This window comes from Amphichorda felina, assembly GCF_050947745.1.
Source record: "Amphichorda felina strain 45539 chromosome Unknown scaffold_9, whole genome shotgun sequence".
NCBI classification, from domain to species: Eukaryota; Fungi; Ascomycota; class Sordariomycetes; order Hypocreales; family Bionectriaceae; genus Amphichorda; species Amphichorda felina.
Genome location: NW_028145041.1, coordinates 1,866,589 through 1,883,914, shown reverse-complemented (window position 1 = coordinate 1,883,914; position 17,326 = coordinate 1,866,589). Strand labels below are relative to the sequence as shown.

General features: G+C 57.1%; 8 protein-coding genes across 8 annotated transcripts; 4 read left to right on the top strand and 4 right to left on the bottom strand.

Moving 5' to 3' along the window:
* Positions 1-1,018: 1,018 nt before the first annotated feature.
* On the bottom strand, positions 1,019-2,889 carry ACO1O0_009162 (uncharacterized protein; the record flags this gene model as incomplete). The annotated part of the gene is made up of 4 exons (XM_083198514.1): positions 1,019-1,259; positions 1,333-2,182; positions 2,239-2,582; positions 2,651-2,889. The coding sequence occupies 4 exons, from the start codon at positions 2,887-2,889 to the stop codon at positions 1,019-1,021; spliced, it is 1,674 nt and encodes a 557-aa protein (XP_083046249.1).
* A 668-nt stretch (positions 2,890-3,557) lies between these two features.
* On the top strand, positions 3,558-4,856 carry ACO1O0_009161 (Gfo/Idh/MocA family protein; the record flags this gene model as incomplete). Its single annotated transcript, XM_083198513.1, has 1 exon — positions 3,558-4,856. One exon carries the CDS (start codon positions 3,558-3,560, stop codon positions 4,854-4,856), a length of 1,299 nt encoding a protein of 432 aa, XP_083046248.1.
* Positions 4,857-5,380: 524 nt separating this feature from the next.
* NOP1_2 (opsin family protein) lies at positions 5,381-6,374 on the top strand (the record flags this gene model as incomplete). The annotated part of the gene is made up of 3 exons (XM_083198512.1): positions 5,381-5,438; positions 5,494-6,103; positions 6,158-6,374. The coding sequence occupies 3 exons, from the start codon at positions 5,381-5,383 to the stop codon at positions 6,372-6,374; spliced, it is 885 nt and encodes a 294-aa protein (XP_083046247.1).
* A 2,156-nt stretch (positions 6,375-8,530) lies between these two features.
* ACO1O0_009159 (uncharacterized protein) lies at positions 8,531-9,923 on the top strand (the record flags this gene model as incomplete). Its single annotated transcript, XM_083198511.1, has 4 exons — positions 8,531-9,115; positions 9,179-9,324; positions 9,383-9,836; positions 9,891-9,923. The coding sequence occupies 4 exons, from the start codon at positions 8,531-8,533 to the stop codon at positions 9,921-9,923; spliced, it is 1,218 nt and encodes a 405-aa protein (XP_083046246.1).
* A 175-nt stretch (positions 9,924-10,098) lies between these two features.
* On the bottom strand, positions 10,099-11,293 carry ACO1O0_009158 (Gfo/Idh/MocA family protein; the record flags this gene model as incomplete). The annotated part of the gene is made up of 2 exons (XM_083198510.1): positions 10,099-10,643; positions 10,699-11,293. 2 exons carry the CDS (start codon positions 11,291-11,293, stop codon positions 10,099-10,101), a joined length of 1,140 nt encoding a protein of 379 aa, XP_083046245.1.
* Positions 11,294-12,016: 723 nt separating this feature from the next.
* On the bottom strand, positions 12,017-13,060 carry ACO1O0_009157 (uncharacterized protein; the record flags this gene model as incomplete). The annotated part of the gene is made up of 1 exon (XM_083198509.1): positions 12,017-13,060. One exon carries the CDS (start codon positions 13,058-13,060, stop codon positions 12,017-12,019), a length of 1,044 nt encoding a protein of 347 aa, XP_083046244.1.
* Positions 13,061-13,890: 830 nt separating this feature from the next.
* Positions 13,891-15,354, top strand: ACO1O0_009156 (FAS1 domain-containing protein; the record flags this gene model as incomplete). The annotated part of the gene is made up of 2 exons (XM_083198508.1): positions 13,891-14,610; positions 14,680-15,354. The coding sequence occupies 2 exons, from the start codon at positions 13,891-13,893 to the stop codon at positions 15,352-15,354; spliced, it is 1,395 nt and encodes a 464-aa protein (XP_083046243.1).
* A 352-nt stretch (positions 15,355-15,706) lies between these two features.
* On the bottom strand, positions 15,707-16,768 carry ACO1O0_009155 (NmrA/HSCARG family protein; the record flags this gene model as incomplete). The annotated part of the gene is made up of 3 exons (XM_083198507.1): positions 15,707-16,041; positions 16,116-16,533; positions 16,595-16,768. 3 exons carry the CDS (start codon positions 16,766-16,768, stop codon positions 15,707-15,709), a joined length of 927 nt encoding a protein of 308 aa, XP_083046242.1.
* Between the last annotated feature and the right edge of the window lie 558 nt (positions 16,769-17,326).

The following is a 17,326-nucleotide window of genomic DNA, read 5'->3' as shown; positions in this document are numbered from 1 at the left end:
TGACTGGAGATATGGGGCTGGGCACGACGGGGAGTCTAGGTTTTCGAGGGGGTTTCGAGGGGATTTCGACAGATCAAGGTAATATACAAGCTTGCAGGAAAAGAAGGGCAAGGTTGGTGGAGGGGATGGGCGTCCATCCCGTCAGGCGTCGGCGGCGACATCGCTGTGGACAATAGTGGCTGGCAGTCACTGGCAATGGCTGGCTACGATGGGCTTATGGCTGTGTGGGGGCGTTGCAGCGCGTGATCCCCCCCCGTTTCCCCCCCGATTTCCCCCCTCTGCCCCCATTCTGGGGAAATCGTGATGCATTATTGCATTGCCGAACCTTCCAGGTTGGCAGAATGCACGTGCATGCCACCATGTCATCATCTCTTTCCCCGACCCGCTAGGATCATCCCCATTCCAGAGCACCTGGTTGGCCAGCTCTGTGCCAGTGCCCCAGAAAGCTGAGTCGTGGACATCATCATCATCCGAGAACCAGACATCTTGTTCCTTCGGGAGCGTCCGTTCGAATGAGCTCGATACCAGTTCTTTTTTCGTCTTCTTTCAATGCCTAAAGATTATCATGGTATACCCTGCGGCATTGTTTGGGCCCGTTTACTTTGGTAAAAATCACAGGCCACCCTTTCAACGGTCTGTGGCTTGCTGGGACCTCTCCACCCCATTCCCAGTTGACTTACCCGGTAGCTGCCGGTCAGGACGGCAGCCAGAGAGAGGCCGGCACCCTAATACGAGTGAATGGTACGAAGTAAGTGACTCGAAAAGTCTCAGCCATGTCGTATTCTTCCGCAGATGACAGCTCGCGTAACCTGATATCTCCATTTTCCGCGTGGGGAGAGCCAGTTGTTGGCCACAGTCTTCTTCACATGTCACCACACACCAGGTCGTATGACTCGATGAGCTCGAAGGCACATTACTACTTCATATATATTTAGTTTCAGCGACAAAGAATGTGAGTGGAAATAATTGGAGCACATGCCTGTCCCTGACAGTAGAACCACTCCGACTTTCCTAGTAGCTAATACACGTAGATAAAGTCCTCATTCCTCAGATCTGTCATGTCCAACATGCCATTGTCCTCATCCACAGTCCTCGTCTCATGCTGCGCCCCAGCACCTTCCTCATACTCCACAGCTTTGCTGCCCTGCATGCTCTTCTTCCGCATCATAGATTCGTCGATAATCTCGGCTGTCTTTCCCAGCTCCTCACGTTTCTTGGCGTGTCGGCGGTTGAGGAACATGAGGTAGAAGGGGATGAGGCTGCATCATGCATGTGTGGTCAGCATGTATTCTTCTTCACATCGATGTTGACGCTGGGGCGATATGTACTCACGCTGACATGACGCCCACAAGGACAAACATGATGAGATTGGCAATCAAACCCGGCCGGTACAGCGGAGCATCGTCCGTCGAGTACAGCAGCGGGCCGATGACGTTGCCCGTGCACATGCCTACAAAAGTCATGCCCGATGTGACCTTCTTCTTGGTGTCCCCGGCCGTGTTCTGGGCCTGCCATGCGTATATGAGAGGCGTCACCGCGGCCAGACACGAGACGAGGTAGTATCCGAACAGGAGCACTCCCTTGTGCTGGCGCGGGACGGTGAGCATGATGATGGTGCCTACCGCTGGGAGGACGCTGATGCCAGCAATGACGAGCCCCTTGCGCTGGAACCTCGTCGCGAGCCAGCCGCAGCCTAGAATGGCAATGATCTGGATGACGCCAAATGGGATATTGAAGAGGATGGTCTGGAAGGGGGTGTAGCCAAACGACTTGACAATCAGATTGCCAAACGTCCCGATCCCGCCACTGGCAATGCTGCATTCTGTAAGTACATCGGGCATGTAAGGCACTTCGAGGGATACGCACGAAATGGCGACAATGTTGATGAACCAGCACCACGTCTTGAGATCTAGCAACGACTCCCAGACGTGATCCCAGCGCCACTGCCGCGAGGCAACGCCCATCTGGTTGGCACGCAGGCGCTCCACGGCAACAATCTTCTCCCGCTCCGTCAGATACTTGGCCTCCATGGGCGAGTCGGGCATGAGGATGAGCACGGCGACGGCGTACGCCACCGTCAGCAGGCCGCAGAACATGAAGATGATTTGGTACTTGTACAGCGCATCGCTCTGAATGTGCCCGAGGCCGTACGTGACCAGGCTGCCCACGATGAAGGTGACTCCTATATCATCCGACAGGTCAGACATGTATCTACAAACAAACCCATTACTCTCTCACCATTCATGGCATTCCAGTAGCTGGTCCGCAGAGTCTGCTCGCTGCGCCGCCACCACATCTGCGTGACGGCGACGCACGACGGCGCAATCATGGCCTCGAACGAGCCCAGGCAGAACCGCAGGCCCAGCAGCGAGGGGAAGTCAGTGCACGACGACATGATAGCCTGCGAGGAGCCCCAGAGGAAGATGGCAGCGGCAATGACCTTGCCCGTTGGCAGCTTGACGAGGATGAATGCCGCGGCGGGCTGCATGACGAGCTGGGCGAGGTACAGGATGGATCCGAGCCATGAGTACTGCTTGCCGACTAGTTTGGCGTCTTCGGTGATGCCGAATATGGAGACGTAGCTGCGATCTTTGGTGTCATTACGCTTGTCGCACTAATACATATGGATACCAGTGCTATAGGAGCTCACCTCAAGGAGCTCTTGTCGAGCTGCTGGAAGAAGTATGCTCCCAGGAGCAGCACAAGAACGCGTCGGTCAATGCGTTTGACCACCTCCCTCTCCTCCTCCCACGTAAACGTTACCTGGCCGTTAGCATGGCTGGCAAGAAACTCAGCTGCCTTTTCGCGGGTTGTGTTCCCAGCAGGTGGTGGCTGCTCGCGTATGGGGGCGATATCGTCGCCGGCTTTGTTGGCATTCACTCTCATCATGTACTAGGAGCGAAGGAATTCAGTGGTAGTAGCTGGTGAATGGTCAGAAAGAAGTTGGAGCGCCCCCTGGTGAGCAGGAAAGACAGAAAAGCGGCCATACACGCTCATTTCAAAGCTAGAACTTCCCCGGATTCTCACCTTGCCGCCCGCAGCACTTCACTAGACTGGTCATGGTGGCCGGGGTAATGAGCTGTTCCCTGCGTATTTTCTCATGTTGTCGAGGAGGATGAAGGGAGCCTAAGTCGTACTATTGGAGGATTAATGTGGCCGAGACTGTGCGATGGCAGTTGAACAAGGTGTGACTTCGGGGTATTGACCAACGGAGCCACGAACTGGTGCTGGGAAGTCCGAAAACCATCCGCTTGGGATGGATAAAATGACACACAGTCCAATGGTTACGTAGATAGAGATCCGGCTATTCTCAAATCTCCGGACCTCCACGCCTAGCCTCTCACGCCTTTCTGTCTTCCCCGCATCCTCTGCCGTAGTCTGTGGGGGCTAGACGGAGGAGAATGGTGTCAACTTCGGTCTCTGGGGGAGAATTACACCGACCCATGCTGGACCCTAAGTTTGAATGGGCTTCCAATCGAGCACTTGGATGATTGCATCCTCGGGACTCTCCAGAAACGTTGCACCGATCAAACGATCATCACCATCACTCCAGCACAATGGGAGATCTAGTCAAGCGTAAGCGGTACGCCCTCATCGGCACTGGTAGCCGGGCCATCTTCTTCTACAGCGCCATCGTCACCACCTACAACAAGACGTCGGAGCTAGTCGCCTTCTGCGACACCAACCAAACCCGTCTAGACTATGCCAACTCCAGGATCCAGAGCCTTGGGCACGCTCCCGTCCCAACCTACATGGCCGCCGACTTTGACCAGATGATTAGCGAGACCAAACCTGACGAGATCATCGTCACTACCATCGACCGCACGCACCACACCTACATCATCCACGCCCTCGAGCGCGGCTGCAGCGTCCTCAGCGAGAAGCCCATGACCATCGACGCGCCCCGCTGCCAGGCCATCCTCTCGGCCGTCGACCGCACAGCGGGAAACGTCCGCGTGAGCTTCAACTACCGCTACGCGCCGCACAACACCAAGGTCTACGAGGTCCTCCGCTCTGGGGCCATCGGCACCGTCACCAGCGTCCACTTTGAGTGGATGCTCAACACGTCCCACGGCGCCGACTACTTCCGGCGCTGGCACCGCGACGCGCGCAACAGCGGCGGCTTGCTCGTCCACAAGTCGACGCACCACTTCGACCTCGTCAACTTCTGGCTGCGGAGCCGCCCGCGCACCGTCTACGCCCAGGGCGACCTGCGCTTCTACGGCCGCGAGAACGCCGAGTCCCGCGGCGAGACGCGGTTCTACGCCCGGGCGCACGGCAGCGACAGGGCCAGGGGTGATCCCTTTGCGCTGCACATGGAGGAGAGTGCCCAGCTAAAGGCGCTGTATCTGGATGCGGAGCATGAGGATGCGTACTACCGCGATCAGAGCGTGTTTGGTGACGGTATCAGCATCGAGGACACGATGAATGTCCTGGTGCGGTATCGCAGCGGCGCGGTCCTCACGTACTCGCTGACGGCCTATGCACCGTGGGAGGGCTTCCGCGTCAGCATCAACGGCACGGGCGGACGGTTGGAGGTCGAGGTGGTGGAGAACAGCTACGTGAGCGCGGGTGGGGAGCAGGCCGCCGAGGGGAGTCTGGAGAGCCGGACAGTGACGCTGCGGAGGCTGTTTGAGAAGCCAGTCGAGGTGGAAATTGAGGATGGCGCGGGGGCGCACGGTGGAGGAGATGAGGTCTTGCTGCGAGATCTATTTGGGGAGCAGAAGGATACAGAGGATGGGCGGGCGGCCAGCCATGTAGACGGGGCGGCGTCGATATTGACGGGCATTGCGGCGAACAGATCCATAGCGACGGGCGAGGTGGTCAATGTAGATGATATCTTGGCAATCCCGTAGTATACTGGACAGCTACAGAAGGCATACGGACAGCAAATTGAAATATTATCGAATGGAAGTAATGCCGTACTAGGCCGTGCCAAGCCGGCTCCGGGTGGAGCCCCGGGATCCGGAGCGACCGGAGGAGCAGCAGCCCCATCGATCTGGGGTAGTGCCAGATTTCCGTGAAGCTATGTTGCGCTAAGTCATTCTGACGTTCGTGGGAACTTCTTCCCTCCCAATCGGCGCGAATCAAGGTTGGGCGGACTGTGCGGAGCGTTATGACATATGCATCTCCAAGTGCTGTGTCTCGATGACCTCAATAGCATCGAAAGCATGTAATGGATGACGTTCATAGCTGAGAAGCTGCCAAACCTTGTTTCATCGTCCTTATTTATGCCCTTTAAGTACGCCCAATGCCCAGAACGCACGCAACTTGCCGGACTCGCCGGAATCACGCCCATCTGAAGACTTCTACATTCCAACAGTCGATATTATCGCTCAAGTGACCTCGGCCGGATCTGACGACCACACGAACGAGCATGATGCTTGACTCCATGGAGGGCCTCGCTGGCGCCCGGAAGCCAGTTCCCACGTCCGTCCGTGAGTACACCAGAGTCATCAGATGCGGCGCTCAATCAAAACTGACAAGAACCAGCAACACCGCCAACCTACCAAGATGCCACCAGCGAAGGCTACCGCGCCCTATGGGTCACCTTTGCCATCATGGTCCTCGCCTCCATCTTCTTCAGCTACCTCTCCTGGAAGATCCCCGTGTCGCGCCGCATCTACCACGTCCTGACCACCATCATCACGCTCACGGCCGCCCTGTCCTACTTCGCCATGGCCTCCAACCACGGCACCACCTACCACTGCACCAAGGCCACGATGCACCACAAGGACCGCCCCAACACGCACTACGACCTCTGCCGCGCCGTCTTCTGGCCACGCTACGTCGAGGCCGCCATCACGACGCCCCTCATCCTGCTGGACCTGTGCCTGCTGGCGGGCGTCGACGGCGCGCACACCCTCATGGCCGTGGCGGCGGACCTCATCATGGTCTTCTCGGGCCTGTTCGCCGCGCTGGGCCGCGAGAGGACGGTGCAGCGCTGGGGGTGGTACACGATTACCTGCATCGCGTTCCTCTTTGTCATCTGGCACGTCGCGGTGCACGGGACGCGGGCCGTCAGGGAGAGGAGTGACCGCGTGGGCAAGCTGTTTGGCTCGCTGATTGCGTACATCTTTATTCTCTGGGCCATCTACCCCATGTAAGTCCACATCCATCTTTCAAAACAAAATTGCACATAGCTGACAGCGCGCAGCGTCTGGGCTATCGCGGGCGGCTCCCACAGGGCGTCGGTGGATGCCGAGATTATCGCCTACGCCGTGCTGGACATTCTGGCCAAGCCCGTGTTTGGCTTCTGGCTTCTCATGGCCTACAGGCAGATGCCCGAGACGAACGTCGACGTTGGCGGGTATTGGTCTCAGGGATTGGGAACTGAGGGGGCTATCCGCATCGGCGACGAGGAGGGTAATTAAGTTGGAATGGCGATGATGATGATGACGAGCCGCACTCGTCACGGGGCGCTTGGGAAGAGACGGGATGGGTCCCTGTTTTTTTTAAACACTGGAGCAATCACTGACAATGAATAACATTAGGTAGGTGTAGGGGAAAGCTACCGGCTAGGAATCGGGTACGTGTGGTGATGACGATGGGAAATGTTGTAATTCTGGTGCCGCTAAGAATAATGTCATCGGAGGATGAGTATTATGGACTCAAAAAGCCTGTATTCAAGATACTAAAATGCTAATATAGTCTTTCCCTTTGGGATATAATTGTTCATTAATATGGGCGAACTATCAAATGGGAGCCATCAGTATAAGTCGGGCTTTTTAGGGTCTGCCGATGTGCAACCTTCCACGGGAGCTGCACTACGGATGGCGGATACTCGTACAAAGTACGTGGTATACGTCGTGCGACCGCATGGAACAAGCACATTGAACGTATCGGGAGCGTGAGCTGGCTTGATTGTCGTTTCTCTACGAAGTGACGCTCGATGTCATCATCAGGGCGTGGCGTCAAGACACGGCTGGGCCGAGCCGTCTCAGGTGGCTGCGACGGCGTGACCGCATTCCCGTACGGATAGCCACAGTCAATTTCCCAGAGTCTTCTGGATCGTGGAAAAGTCTGGTACGGATACCGTTGGGTGTGATGCTGTGGTCGGAATAGAGTTGGGTGAAGGATTGCAGAAGAAGGATCTGCCGTTTCATACCTGTAGGCAATTGAACGCATCACAGGTACCGTATTTGATAAGATCCTAGTGCCAACCAATGGCAGAATACTTGCCAGGATTTGCTACTGCTGGCGTTCACGTACGGATACATGTGCTCCATAATGAGTGCCTTGTAGTAGTATTAGTGTAGAGGCCTTGCGGATTCTCCCGCCAAGGAATCCTCCGACCCCTTTAATCACAAAATATCTCCAGGTATCTGATAAACTTCGTGTAAAATGTGCGAAATCCATTGCGCTGGTGACTTAAGGACAGCTGACAAGAGGCCTGGAATCGTGAGATCGGCTCAGGGTTTGGGGGACGGAATACACATCACCAGCATTGAGTCTCATTGCCGGTCGTCTATTCCCAGAAGCAATCCTGAGATGAGATCGCGGCTTACCTTACCGAAAAATATGCAACAAGTTTAATGCAAAAATTCGGGTCCGCCCGGCAGGCCAGTGGAAGATCAATCGCCATTATCAATGTTGGGAGAGTCGAGCACTGAGGCTCGTTGAGGCAGCCGGGTCCCAGACACGAAACGAGGATGCCAATCACGCGATGCGGTGAAACAAACGCGATCCCCAATGCTCACTACAATGTCTTGGATAGTTGATGCGGGCTGGATACATCATTGCATGTGGCCTCCCTTGGCGTTGCTGGCATCGTTACACTGGTGGTCCTTCAGATTCAGGTTCATGGCCTTCCCTTTTCAGTCGAGGTGCATCACACATTGGCATCCGTCTCTGCTGCTGCCCTTCTGCTGCCCGCCTCCCCGTGCGATCAAAGTGACGTTTCCTGGGGCCAATTTGTTACCGCTCTTACTCGTAGCGGTTGTAAGAGCCTGTGTAAATGAACCGTGGCGTCCAGGACAAGGGGGATCGCATCCTTCTAGGACCCTGTGGAACGGCTTGGCTCCGGCAGCGGCGAAACAAGGTCAACTAAGACCGGCAACGGCGAAACAAGCTGACCTAAGACCGGCAGCATAAGGATATGAAGCCATCTGGTGACAAGCCCGCAGCAGATAGTCGCCGTCACTAACAGCCCGGCCGCTCATGGCCCACTGCGGTGTTAGAGTTCCTCAATTGAGTTAATCCACCATGCATAATGGGGATCTTGATCACCGGTACGGCCAGCACAGCACCCCTTACAAATTCCCAATCAAGCCTAAGAGGCTTTCCTATACGCAGGTGTTGCATGTTATGGTGGCATTCCACGAAATTGACTGGGCTGCTCCTCTTGGGCCCCGAATTTTCCAAACAGGTCTCACCCTGCTCCAGCTTAGAGTATGCAGTATATATGCCATGGTGGTCTCGTGGCCTCGTTCTTCTTTTCGAGTAGACAACTGTCTTTGTTGATCATTGATTTCAAAGCTGTGTCTCCTGCTGGAACAGATCTTCTCTTCTATTACTGACGGCCCCTACCATGAAGGTCCAACATTTCCTATCCGGTGCCATGCTGGCATCCGGCGCCCTGGGCGCCCGCCCCTTCCTCAATGAGCCTGACACCGGCATTGAGGACGCTATCACCGACCTCCCTGTGGGCGAGCTCCCCTCTCTGGAGTCCATGATCAGCCTCCCCGACTACGAGTGGGCGGCGCGCAACTACATGCCCGTCGACAAGTACGCCTACTACCGTAACGGCGCCGCCGGCGAGTGGTCGTACCGAAACAATATCGAGATCTTCCAGCAGTTCCGCTTCCGTCCGCGGGCCATGGTCGATGTGACGGGCATCGAGAGCACTCTCCCCACCACCATCCTGGGCCACAACGTCTCGGCCCCCTTCTACATCAGCGCCTGCGGCAGGGGAGGATTTGCGCATCCCGATGCCGAGTTCAACTTTATCAAGGCTGCTGCTAACGGAAGCATCATGTACATGGTGCGCCTTACCCCCCCTTACCCCAGGCCCCAACGCCGGCTGACATCAGAGATGCAGCCCTCGCACGTGTCCACCAAGTCTCTCGAGCAGATTGCTGCGGCCAAGAAGGAGGGCCAGGTCCTCTTCCAGCAGGTGGGATTATACGCGGGTAAATATCACGACTTGTATGTTGAAACTGACAGTCTCGGTATTTAGCTGTACCTGGACGACAAGGACGATGCTTCCACCCAGGAATTCTTCGACCGCACCAAGAAGGCTGGCTACGATGCCATTGTCTTCACCGTTGACTCTCCGGCTAACGGCAACAGGCCCCGGGCCAATCGATTCGACGTCGGGTCCGCGTAAGTGTCATTCGGTCATTTGAACGGTACGGACACAGCATGGCTGACCCCCATGTAGCGACGCAGACTACAACGGCTACACGTGGGACTACTACCACAAGTTGACTAACATGACGGACCTGCCCATCGTGCTCAAGGGCGTCGGCTCAGTCGAAACCGCCAGGGAGGCCGTCGAGCACGGCGTGCCGGCCATCATCCTGTCCAACCACGGCGGGCGGCAGGTCGACACCTCGCAGTCGAGCCTGGAGACGGCCCTCGAGATCCACCGCGAGGCGCCCGAGATATTTGAGCAGATCGAGGTCTGGGCCGACGGCGGTGTGCGCTACGGCGTCGACGTGCTCAAGTTTCTAGCCCTGGGCGTGCGTGCCGTCGGCCTGGGGCGGCCCGTCATGTATGCCAACGTCTTTGGCCATGAGGGCGTCCAGCAGCTCATTAAGCAGCTCAAGTACGAGATAGCCATTGACGCGGCCAATATCGGCGTTGCCGACCTCAAAAAGATCACCCCGGACTATGTATGTCATTCTTTGTCTAACACTCCAACTAGCGAGAGCTAACGTTATCGGAAGGTCAACTGGAAGTCCTCCCCTGGCTTTTCTTGAGAATAGTCGGAGCCTATCACGAGATCTTGTGTGAATTTCGTGTAGATGTACATACTAGTACTTTGTGTATATATTCCCTGGCTTGCAAATATAGATATGTGAAGATTTTAGTCCCCCCCCCATGCTGCTCGTATGCATGGTTTGGCCCCATTCTGTCCAGTCTTGACCTACGCTCTCAATTGGCCGACCACTTAGACAACTGTTCCTCCAGCTGCTTGTGCCTGGTCAACGCATCCACAAACGTCGCAAGAACACCCTCATCACCGGCCGCAAAGGTCTCGTAGACCTTGCCAACGCTGCGGCTCGGCATGGGCAGCTCGGTCTGCCAGTCCTCCCAGGACCACTTCACGCTCTCGACCTTGTCCGTCTCAAAGTCGTGGACCTCGATCGTCACGGGCTCCGCGAACGCCTGTAGCGCGGCGCTGTCCTTGGACACGAGGCGCAGCTCGCCCTTCTCGCCGCTGATGGTCCAGTTGAGCGACGGCTCGCCGGGGAAGGGCTGGCCGCGGCGGAAGTTCACCAGCAGCGAGGCCTTGTCCTGGACAATGGCCGACGCGGGCAGGTAGCTGTTGAAGCTGAAGAGGTCGGGGACATTCGACGTCACGGTGCCGACAATCTCCTTGGTCTCGGCATTTTTAAGCTTGGCCTCGGGTCTCTGCAGCTGGAAATGGGCCTTGGTGTCAACCGCCTCCCCCAAGACGGACTGGACCTGGTCGATCACTACTCCATAGTCAGCCACGTCAAAACGCAGGACCATGATCCAGACTCAACCTACAGTGCGCAAACCCAATGGTGTAGACGTTCCCGCCAACAGCCCGATCCATAAAGTACGCCAACGCCGGCGCCACCGTGACACGATCCACAGTGCCACCTGCTGCGCGAACCTCGCTGCTCAGCACCTTTCCGATGCGGCCCTCCTCCAGGATCTCGCGGACGCGCACGATGGGCGCAGCCAGCCGGCCCTGGACACCCGTGATAGTCTTGCCACCACCGACCTTGGCCGCCTCGACCAGCTCAGCAGCGCGCTCGACATCCTGCGCGAGGGGCCACTCGATGTAGACGTTCTTGCCGGCCTTGACGCTGGGGAGGGAGGTCTGGTGGTGCAGGTCCACGCGCGTGCAGCAGACGACGAGGTCGATGTCCGGGTCGTCGGCCAGGGCCTGGGGGTCGCCGTAGGCCTTGGTGTCGGCAGCGAGGTTGTAGGCTTCGATGGCGCGCTTGGCGGCGTCGACGCTGGAGTTGCAGAGGGCGACGATTTTATACTTGGCCTGGCCACGGAGGGAGAGGAGGTATGGGAGATGGGCCCCTGCTGCCCATGATGTTGCTGCTGCGGAGGACAGCCCGATGATGGCGGTGCGGATGGGTGCCATGGTTGGTACGTATGCAGTTTGCGTCTTCCTTGGTCTCGATATTTCCAGTCTGATGGAGAGATACTTGAGGCCATATTGTTTTGTTTTTAAATACCTGACGTTAGGAGCAGGTGTCCCTACAACGCATGGAATGTCGCCATCCCCTGATTTCTCAGCATCGTCGGATTTCTAATCAGAAAGGCGTGGCGTCGACGGATAGGGAAGTTGCAGGTGAGATATTTAAGATCGGTGGCTGGACACTAGTAGGAGAGGAAGCCGGGATCGAATGTCAATTGGGGTCAGATCGTGTGTGTGGAGGAGTAGAACTTGACGGCATCACCCCAATGAGTCCAAGTTGGCCTTCCTGCAGCGCAGCAAAAGCTTCATGTTGATTCACAGACCAAAGTGGGTCTCCAGAGCCAATTCATGAACTTGGCTAGATCTCCGCTACTTTTCTGTAGACAATTTCCAAAAAAAAAAAAATAGGTATCCATGGGCGCTCATATCCTGAAAAGACAATTAATAATCTCTGCTACCAGACTCACAAGTCCACGCAACTCCAGATCACACGAGGCTGGGCCATATCCATCAACCTACCACCTCCTTACGGGACATGCATAAACCACCCGGGATATCATATGAACGCCCTCGCTAGAATCGACATGCCTTGCAGCAACCTTTGCCCGAGTCCCGTTCTCCAGGGCTCACGTCCAGTCTAAAGCCCCAAGCAGCATTACAGCACAATCACTTCGCATAGTCCCTCGGCTGGCTCTGGCCAGGTAACTCGGCTGTGTAGCCCTGTTGCCCGTAGCCCGGCGGCTGTGACCCCGTGCTTGCCGGATTCGTGCCCGAGGGCGGATAGTGATGTGGAGCATAGTAGTTGGGACTGAGCCCAGGTGACCCCTGCGGTGGCTGTTGCTGGTATTGGAAGTCGCCAGGCAGCTCCATCGGCTGAGGCGACGCCGGAGGCTCCTTGGGAGGACGGGGCGGCGGCGTAAACTGCTGCCGGCCAAACTGCTGATGGTACGGCCCCGGTGACGTGGGATACCCGGGCGACGGCGTCGAGTCTGGGCGGCTGTGAACCTGAGCATTCGACGGGGACGCACTCGAGTACTGCTGGGATGACATTGGCCGTGATAGGCCCATGAGACTCGCCACGCCAGCGGCGTTTATCCTGGAGCGGTCCATGGGGTTGACAGTCTGGAGTTTGCCATCCTGGGTCATCATGGCCTGGAGCACCCCCGCGTCAAGCAGCTCGGCTTTTCGGATGATGCGCTGGACCATCTCCTTGCTGGCCGACTTCAGCTGCGACTTGACAAAGCCGACGACGCTGATGTTGCCGCGGATCTCAATGTCCTCGCGCAGGTAGAGGCCATCCTTGGGCGCGCCCAGGGCGTCGAGGCCCAGCTCGCGGTGCTCGGGGGGCTCGATGCCCGGCTGGTTGCCGGCGATGCGGTAGCGGTTGCGCAGGTCGATGCCAAAGGGCACGTAGATGTGCGTCTGCAGGCCGTCGGGCAGGTCGTGGAAGACACCGCGGAAGGTGACCTTGGAGGAGCCTAGCTTGCCGACGCCCGGGACGAACTGAACGCGCTCGGTGATCTCGTACCAGGTGCTGTAGAACTCGTCGGCGGCGGCATCACGGGGCGCGGGGATGGCGTGGTGGTCGAGGACCAGCGGGTTGAGGGTGATGACCTCGGAGTGGGATTGGAGGATGTCGATGGCGAGCTGGCGAGGGATGAAGCTCGGGATCGGGGTGATGACGGTGTAGGCCTCCTTCTTGCGGAGCATCTTGATCTGCCGCCGTCGGAGAGGCCTCGAGGCTATTTTTCAGGTCGGATCGGAGGACGGTTGTCGGTCGTTCAGTTGTTTGACGCGTCGTCGTGTTTCGGTTTTGTTTCGGCGTCGGTAGTGCAGCAGGTCTGCAGGATGTCTCAGCTGGACCCGATCGCTTGGATCCGGTTGTCTCGTATTATTCCAGGTTCCGATCGATACGACTAACTAATTCAACAGCGGGCAATTGGATTCAAGGGTAGACGCTTGAGACTGGTGACGCCGTGACGGCCCAGGCGAAAAGCCGACGAGTGCGAAGCTGAGAAGGAGGAAGGGAGAGGGTGAGACTGGTGGTATGAGATTTGGTGGTGCTGACGAGGCGTTGATGAGGCGGTGCTGACGGGTGCACCGTTAGACAAGACGCCGTTAATGGCCACATTTTGCCGCCTACGTATTCCAACGGGCCGTCAGATTCAAGATTGGCAGTGTAGCTGCTCAGTTGAACAGGGCTAAGAATGCATCCCTGGAGATAGTATCGGTAGTTGGATGTTTTCGGCCACGGACCACAAAGGTGGCTCCAGCTGTTAAGGAATGCAGGTAGCTGCGCATAGCGTGCTAAACAGACACTTGTGGGTTGGTGTTGACGTCAGGTTGGCACTCAGTGGAGTAGTTGACCGGTGATGCGTCGATGAGGTAGAGGCACCTCCAACTGGAATCCGAGGCATTGGGCCGTCGCCAGACTTGGCGAACCCTGTTTGTCGCCTGCTTCTATATCCTTCGCCCTCCGCCAGCATCGTGGGCCATCTCAACTCCCTCATCTTCATCCAAGGGCCTCTCACTGAACCACCATGAAGTTGACACCGCTCCCTCTGCTCGCCACTGGCGCTGTCGCCCTGGTGCTTCCTGACCCCATTGGTGTCAATCGGGCCCAGGCTCCTGTCAGCTTCCCACCCCAGCCCCAGCACCAGCCCAAGCCCCATAAGGAGCAATCATCGTCATCCTGGTGGGACTCGGTCCTCCCCTCCAGCGACTCCATCGCCCAGGCCATCGACGACAGCTTGGATGTCTTTGACGCTGTCAACTCGGGCATCGACGCCGTCGTCCACCCCGTCGAGAGCATCCAGCAGAGGTTCAAGGACGACCTCGGCACCGTTGTCGACGCCCAGGGCAAAGGCCACCATGAGTTCCCCGACCTGACCATCTACCAGCTCCTCCAGCGCAGCAACTACACAAAGAAGTTTGCTGCCATCGTCGATGAGCACCCGGATGTCGTGAAGCTGCTCAACAGCACCGGCTCCTCCAACTACACCCTGTTCGCCCCCGTCGATGCTGCGTTTGAGGACCTGCCGCCCGACCATCCCAAGCCCGATAAGGACTTCATCGAGGCCGCCCTCAAGTACCACATCGGCCTGGGCGAGTATCGCGCTCATAAGATTCTCACCACCAACACTATCCCCACGGCCTTTGATGAGAAGTGGCTTGGCGGTGAGCCCCAGCGCCTGCGCACCAGCGTCGGCCTTTCGGGTGTCAGGGTCAACTTTTACAGCAAGGTCGTTGCAGCCGACATTGTAAGTCACATTCTTTACCCATCTACCCCCTAACCCTGGACCTTGCATTGCTCACACGACATATCAAAGGGGGCCAAGAATGGAGTCATCCACGGCATCCGTAACATCGTGGCTCCCCCTCCCATGATCGGCCGCATCCTCACCCTCTTCCCCTCCGAGTTCTCCACGCTTCTGCTCGCCTATGAGAAGACGGACTTTGTCAAGTACATCCACCACGTCAAGATGACCGGCAGCACCGTCTTCGCCCCCTCCAACAGGGCCTTTGCCGCCCTCGGCCCCAAGGCCAACGCCTTCCTCTTCAACACCGAGCGCGGTCTCAAGTGCCTCAAGGCCCTGCTCAAGTACCACATCGCCGCCAACGCCACGCTCTACAGCGACGCCTTCTACGACAAGACGGGCGATGACGAAGACGACGACGCGTACGCCGGGGAGTGGAAGAGGGAGCACTACGACCTCAAGTCGCTGCTTGACGGGGCCCACGTCGGCGTCGATGTCGCCTTCTTTGCAGGCCTGACCGCCATCAAGGTCAATGGCTTTGCCAACGTCCATGTGCGCGATGCGCCTGGAAAGAATGGCGTCGTCCAGGTCATCGACAAGGTGCTCATTCCCCCGCGTAAGCACAGGCCGCATGACTCGGCCACGGCCGGCGATGTGAGCCCAGAGGAGCTTTTAGAGCGCCTCAAGGGCTACATTGATGAGTCGCATGAGACGGATGAGTCCCATCCCTTCGACTTTGAGCTCTAAGGAATGATCTGAGGTGAAAATGCCAGTTACGAACTGATGACCAAGTGATCGGCATTTGGACTGCCGACCAATGGATTGTGTGAATGATGGGATTCGCAGCCATTCATTATATGTACAAACAGGGACACGCACGATAATCAGGTAGTCACGCGAAGAAATATGTACCACAGGGGATATAATAAGGACATTATGAAACCAACGGGAAATCAATGAAAACATAATCATATTTCATGTCGTGAAGGCACAGTGGCCTCCCTCATTCATACCGACCTAGCACAGAGACCACTTGCCCAATATATTAATTAATACCACCCCGCCGCAAATTCAATCCGCCCCCAGGAAACAGAACCATTTACTCCCCCAACCACCTCTCCTTGTGGGCCTCGACAAACTCCCTCCACGACGTCGGCTTCTCGTCCAGCAGGGCCAGGCTCGGCGCCAGGTCCGCGCCGTCGTAGTACCCGGGCTTCTCGAGCAGCAGCATGTTCTCGGTCATCTCGTCGGCGGTCGGCTCCGCAAAGGTCTCCCGGTACGCGTGGGGCGTCACCTGGACGAAGCGGGACGGGAGGTGGACGATGGTGGCGAACTCCTCCATCAGGCGGTTCGGGGTGATGTACTCGGTGGCGGCGTAGATGTGCTGGCCGGCCTGGGCTGGGAAGTTCTTGATGGCGGCCTTGACGAATTTGCCTATCCCGGGTAAATTAGTTACTATTATTTTTTATGCACACACACCGAGGCCGGTGGTAGAAGTATTCACTTACCTGCATCATCGGCGACGTCAAAAATGGGGATCTGGGCCTTGTCGCCCGAGACGGGGAGGGAGAAGATGAACTCCATGTCATCCTCCGTCTTCTTGATCATGCCCAAGAAGTTGGACATGAAGAACCCGGGCAGGACAAAGGTGGCGGGCACGCCGGACTTGCGGATGTACTCCTCGATCTTGGCCTTGCCGTCAAAGTGGCTGACGTGGGTGAACTTGCCGTCGGTGGCCTTGGTGACGTTGATGAGGGATGAGAAGATGAGGTGCTCGACGCCGGCGGCCTTGCACGCGTCGGTGACGGCCTTGCCCTGGTGAAATTCAATGTCGGCGGACAGGGACTCCCAGTAGTTGGTGACGAGGAAGACGGTGTGGGCACCCTCGACGGCCGGAGCGACGCCGGCCGGGGAGGACATGTCGGCCTGGAACCATGGTTAGATACCTATTTGTTTGACATCTGTGGGAACTGGGGATGGAACACACGGTTACGACTTCGACTCCCTTGGCCTGGAGGGCCTTGGCAGAGGGCTTGTCGGCATTGCGGGTGACGGCGCGAATCCTGAACTCCTTGGACAGGACGGGATCGGCAAGAACGGATTTGATGACGGAGCCACCCTGGTTGCCGGTGGCTCCGAAGACGGTGAGGATCTTGGACATGGCTGCGATTGTCAATGTTTTGGTCTGGGTGTCTGTATGTTGTCGAGTGTAGGGGATGATCCGAGCTGGGGAGCAGGAAGCTGGTGAAGAGGCCCACGTGCTTCATTTATACGTTTGTGGTGCCGTTGAGCTCGGTGCGTGTAATTAGCGGCGCAAAGCGCCGTAAACCTTGATGAGCAATCATAGTGGCCATGACGAAGCGTGACGACAGGAATCAGAAGGCCTTGAGAGTTGGAATGTTGGAATGCTGTTGCGCTACCGCCAACAAAGGGCCACAACTAGATAAGCACGTCTGCCCCCGTCGGCGATTTTCGCTACAGCGAATGTCCGAGCCCTTGCAATGATTGAATTCAATGCTGACAAGACCTCCAAATCATTGATCCGCTTGGCAATACAGACGGGCTAAACAACTGCATTTTCTAATACCGGTGGCTTGCCGGCGGCAATCATCAATACTTCCCCAATGATTTCCTCTTCGTCTGCCGCAGGCTCCATCTTCTCCATCTTCTCCGTCTCTTCCGTTTTCTCCGTCTCTCACGTGGCAACTAGGGACCCAGA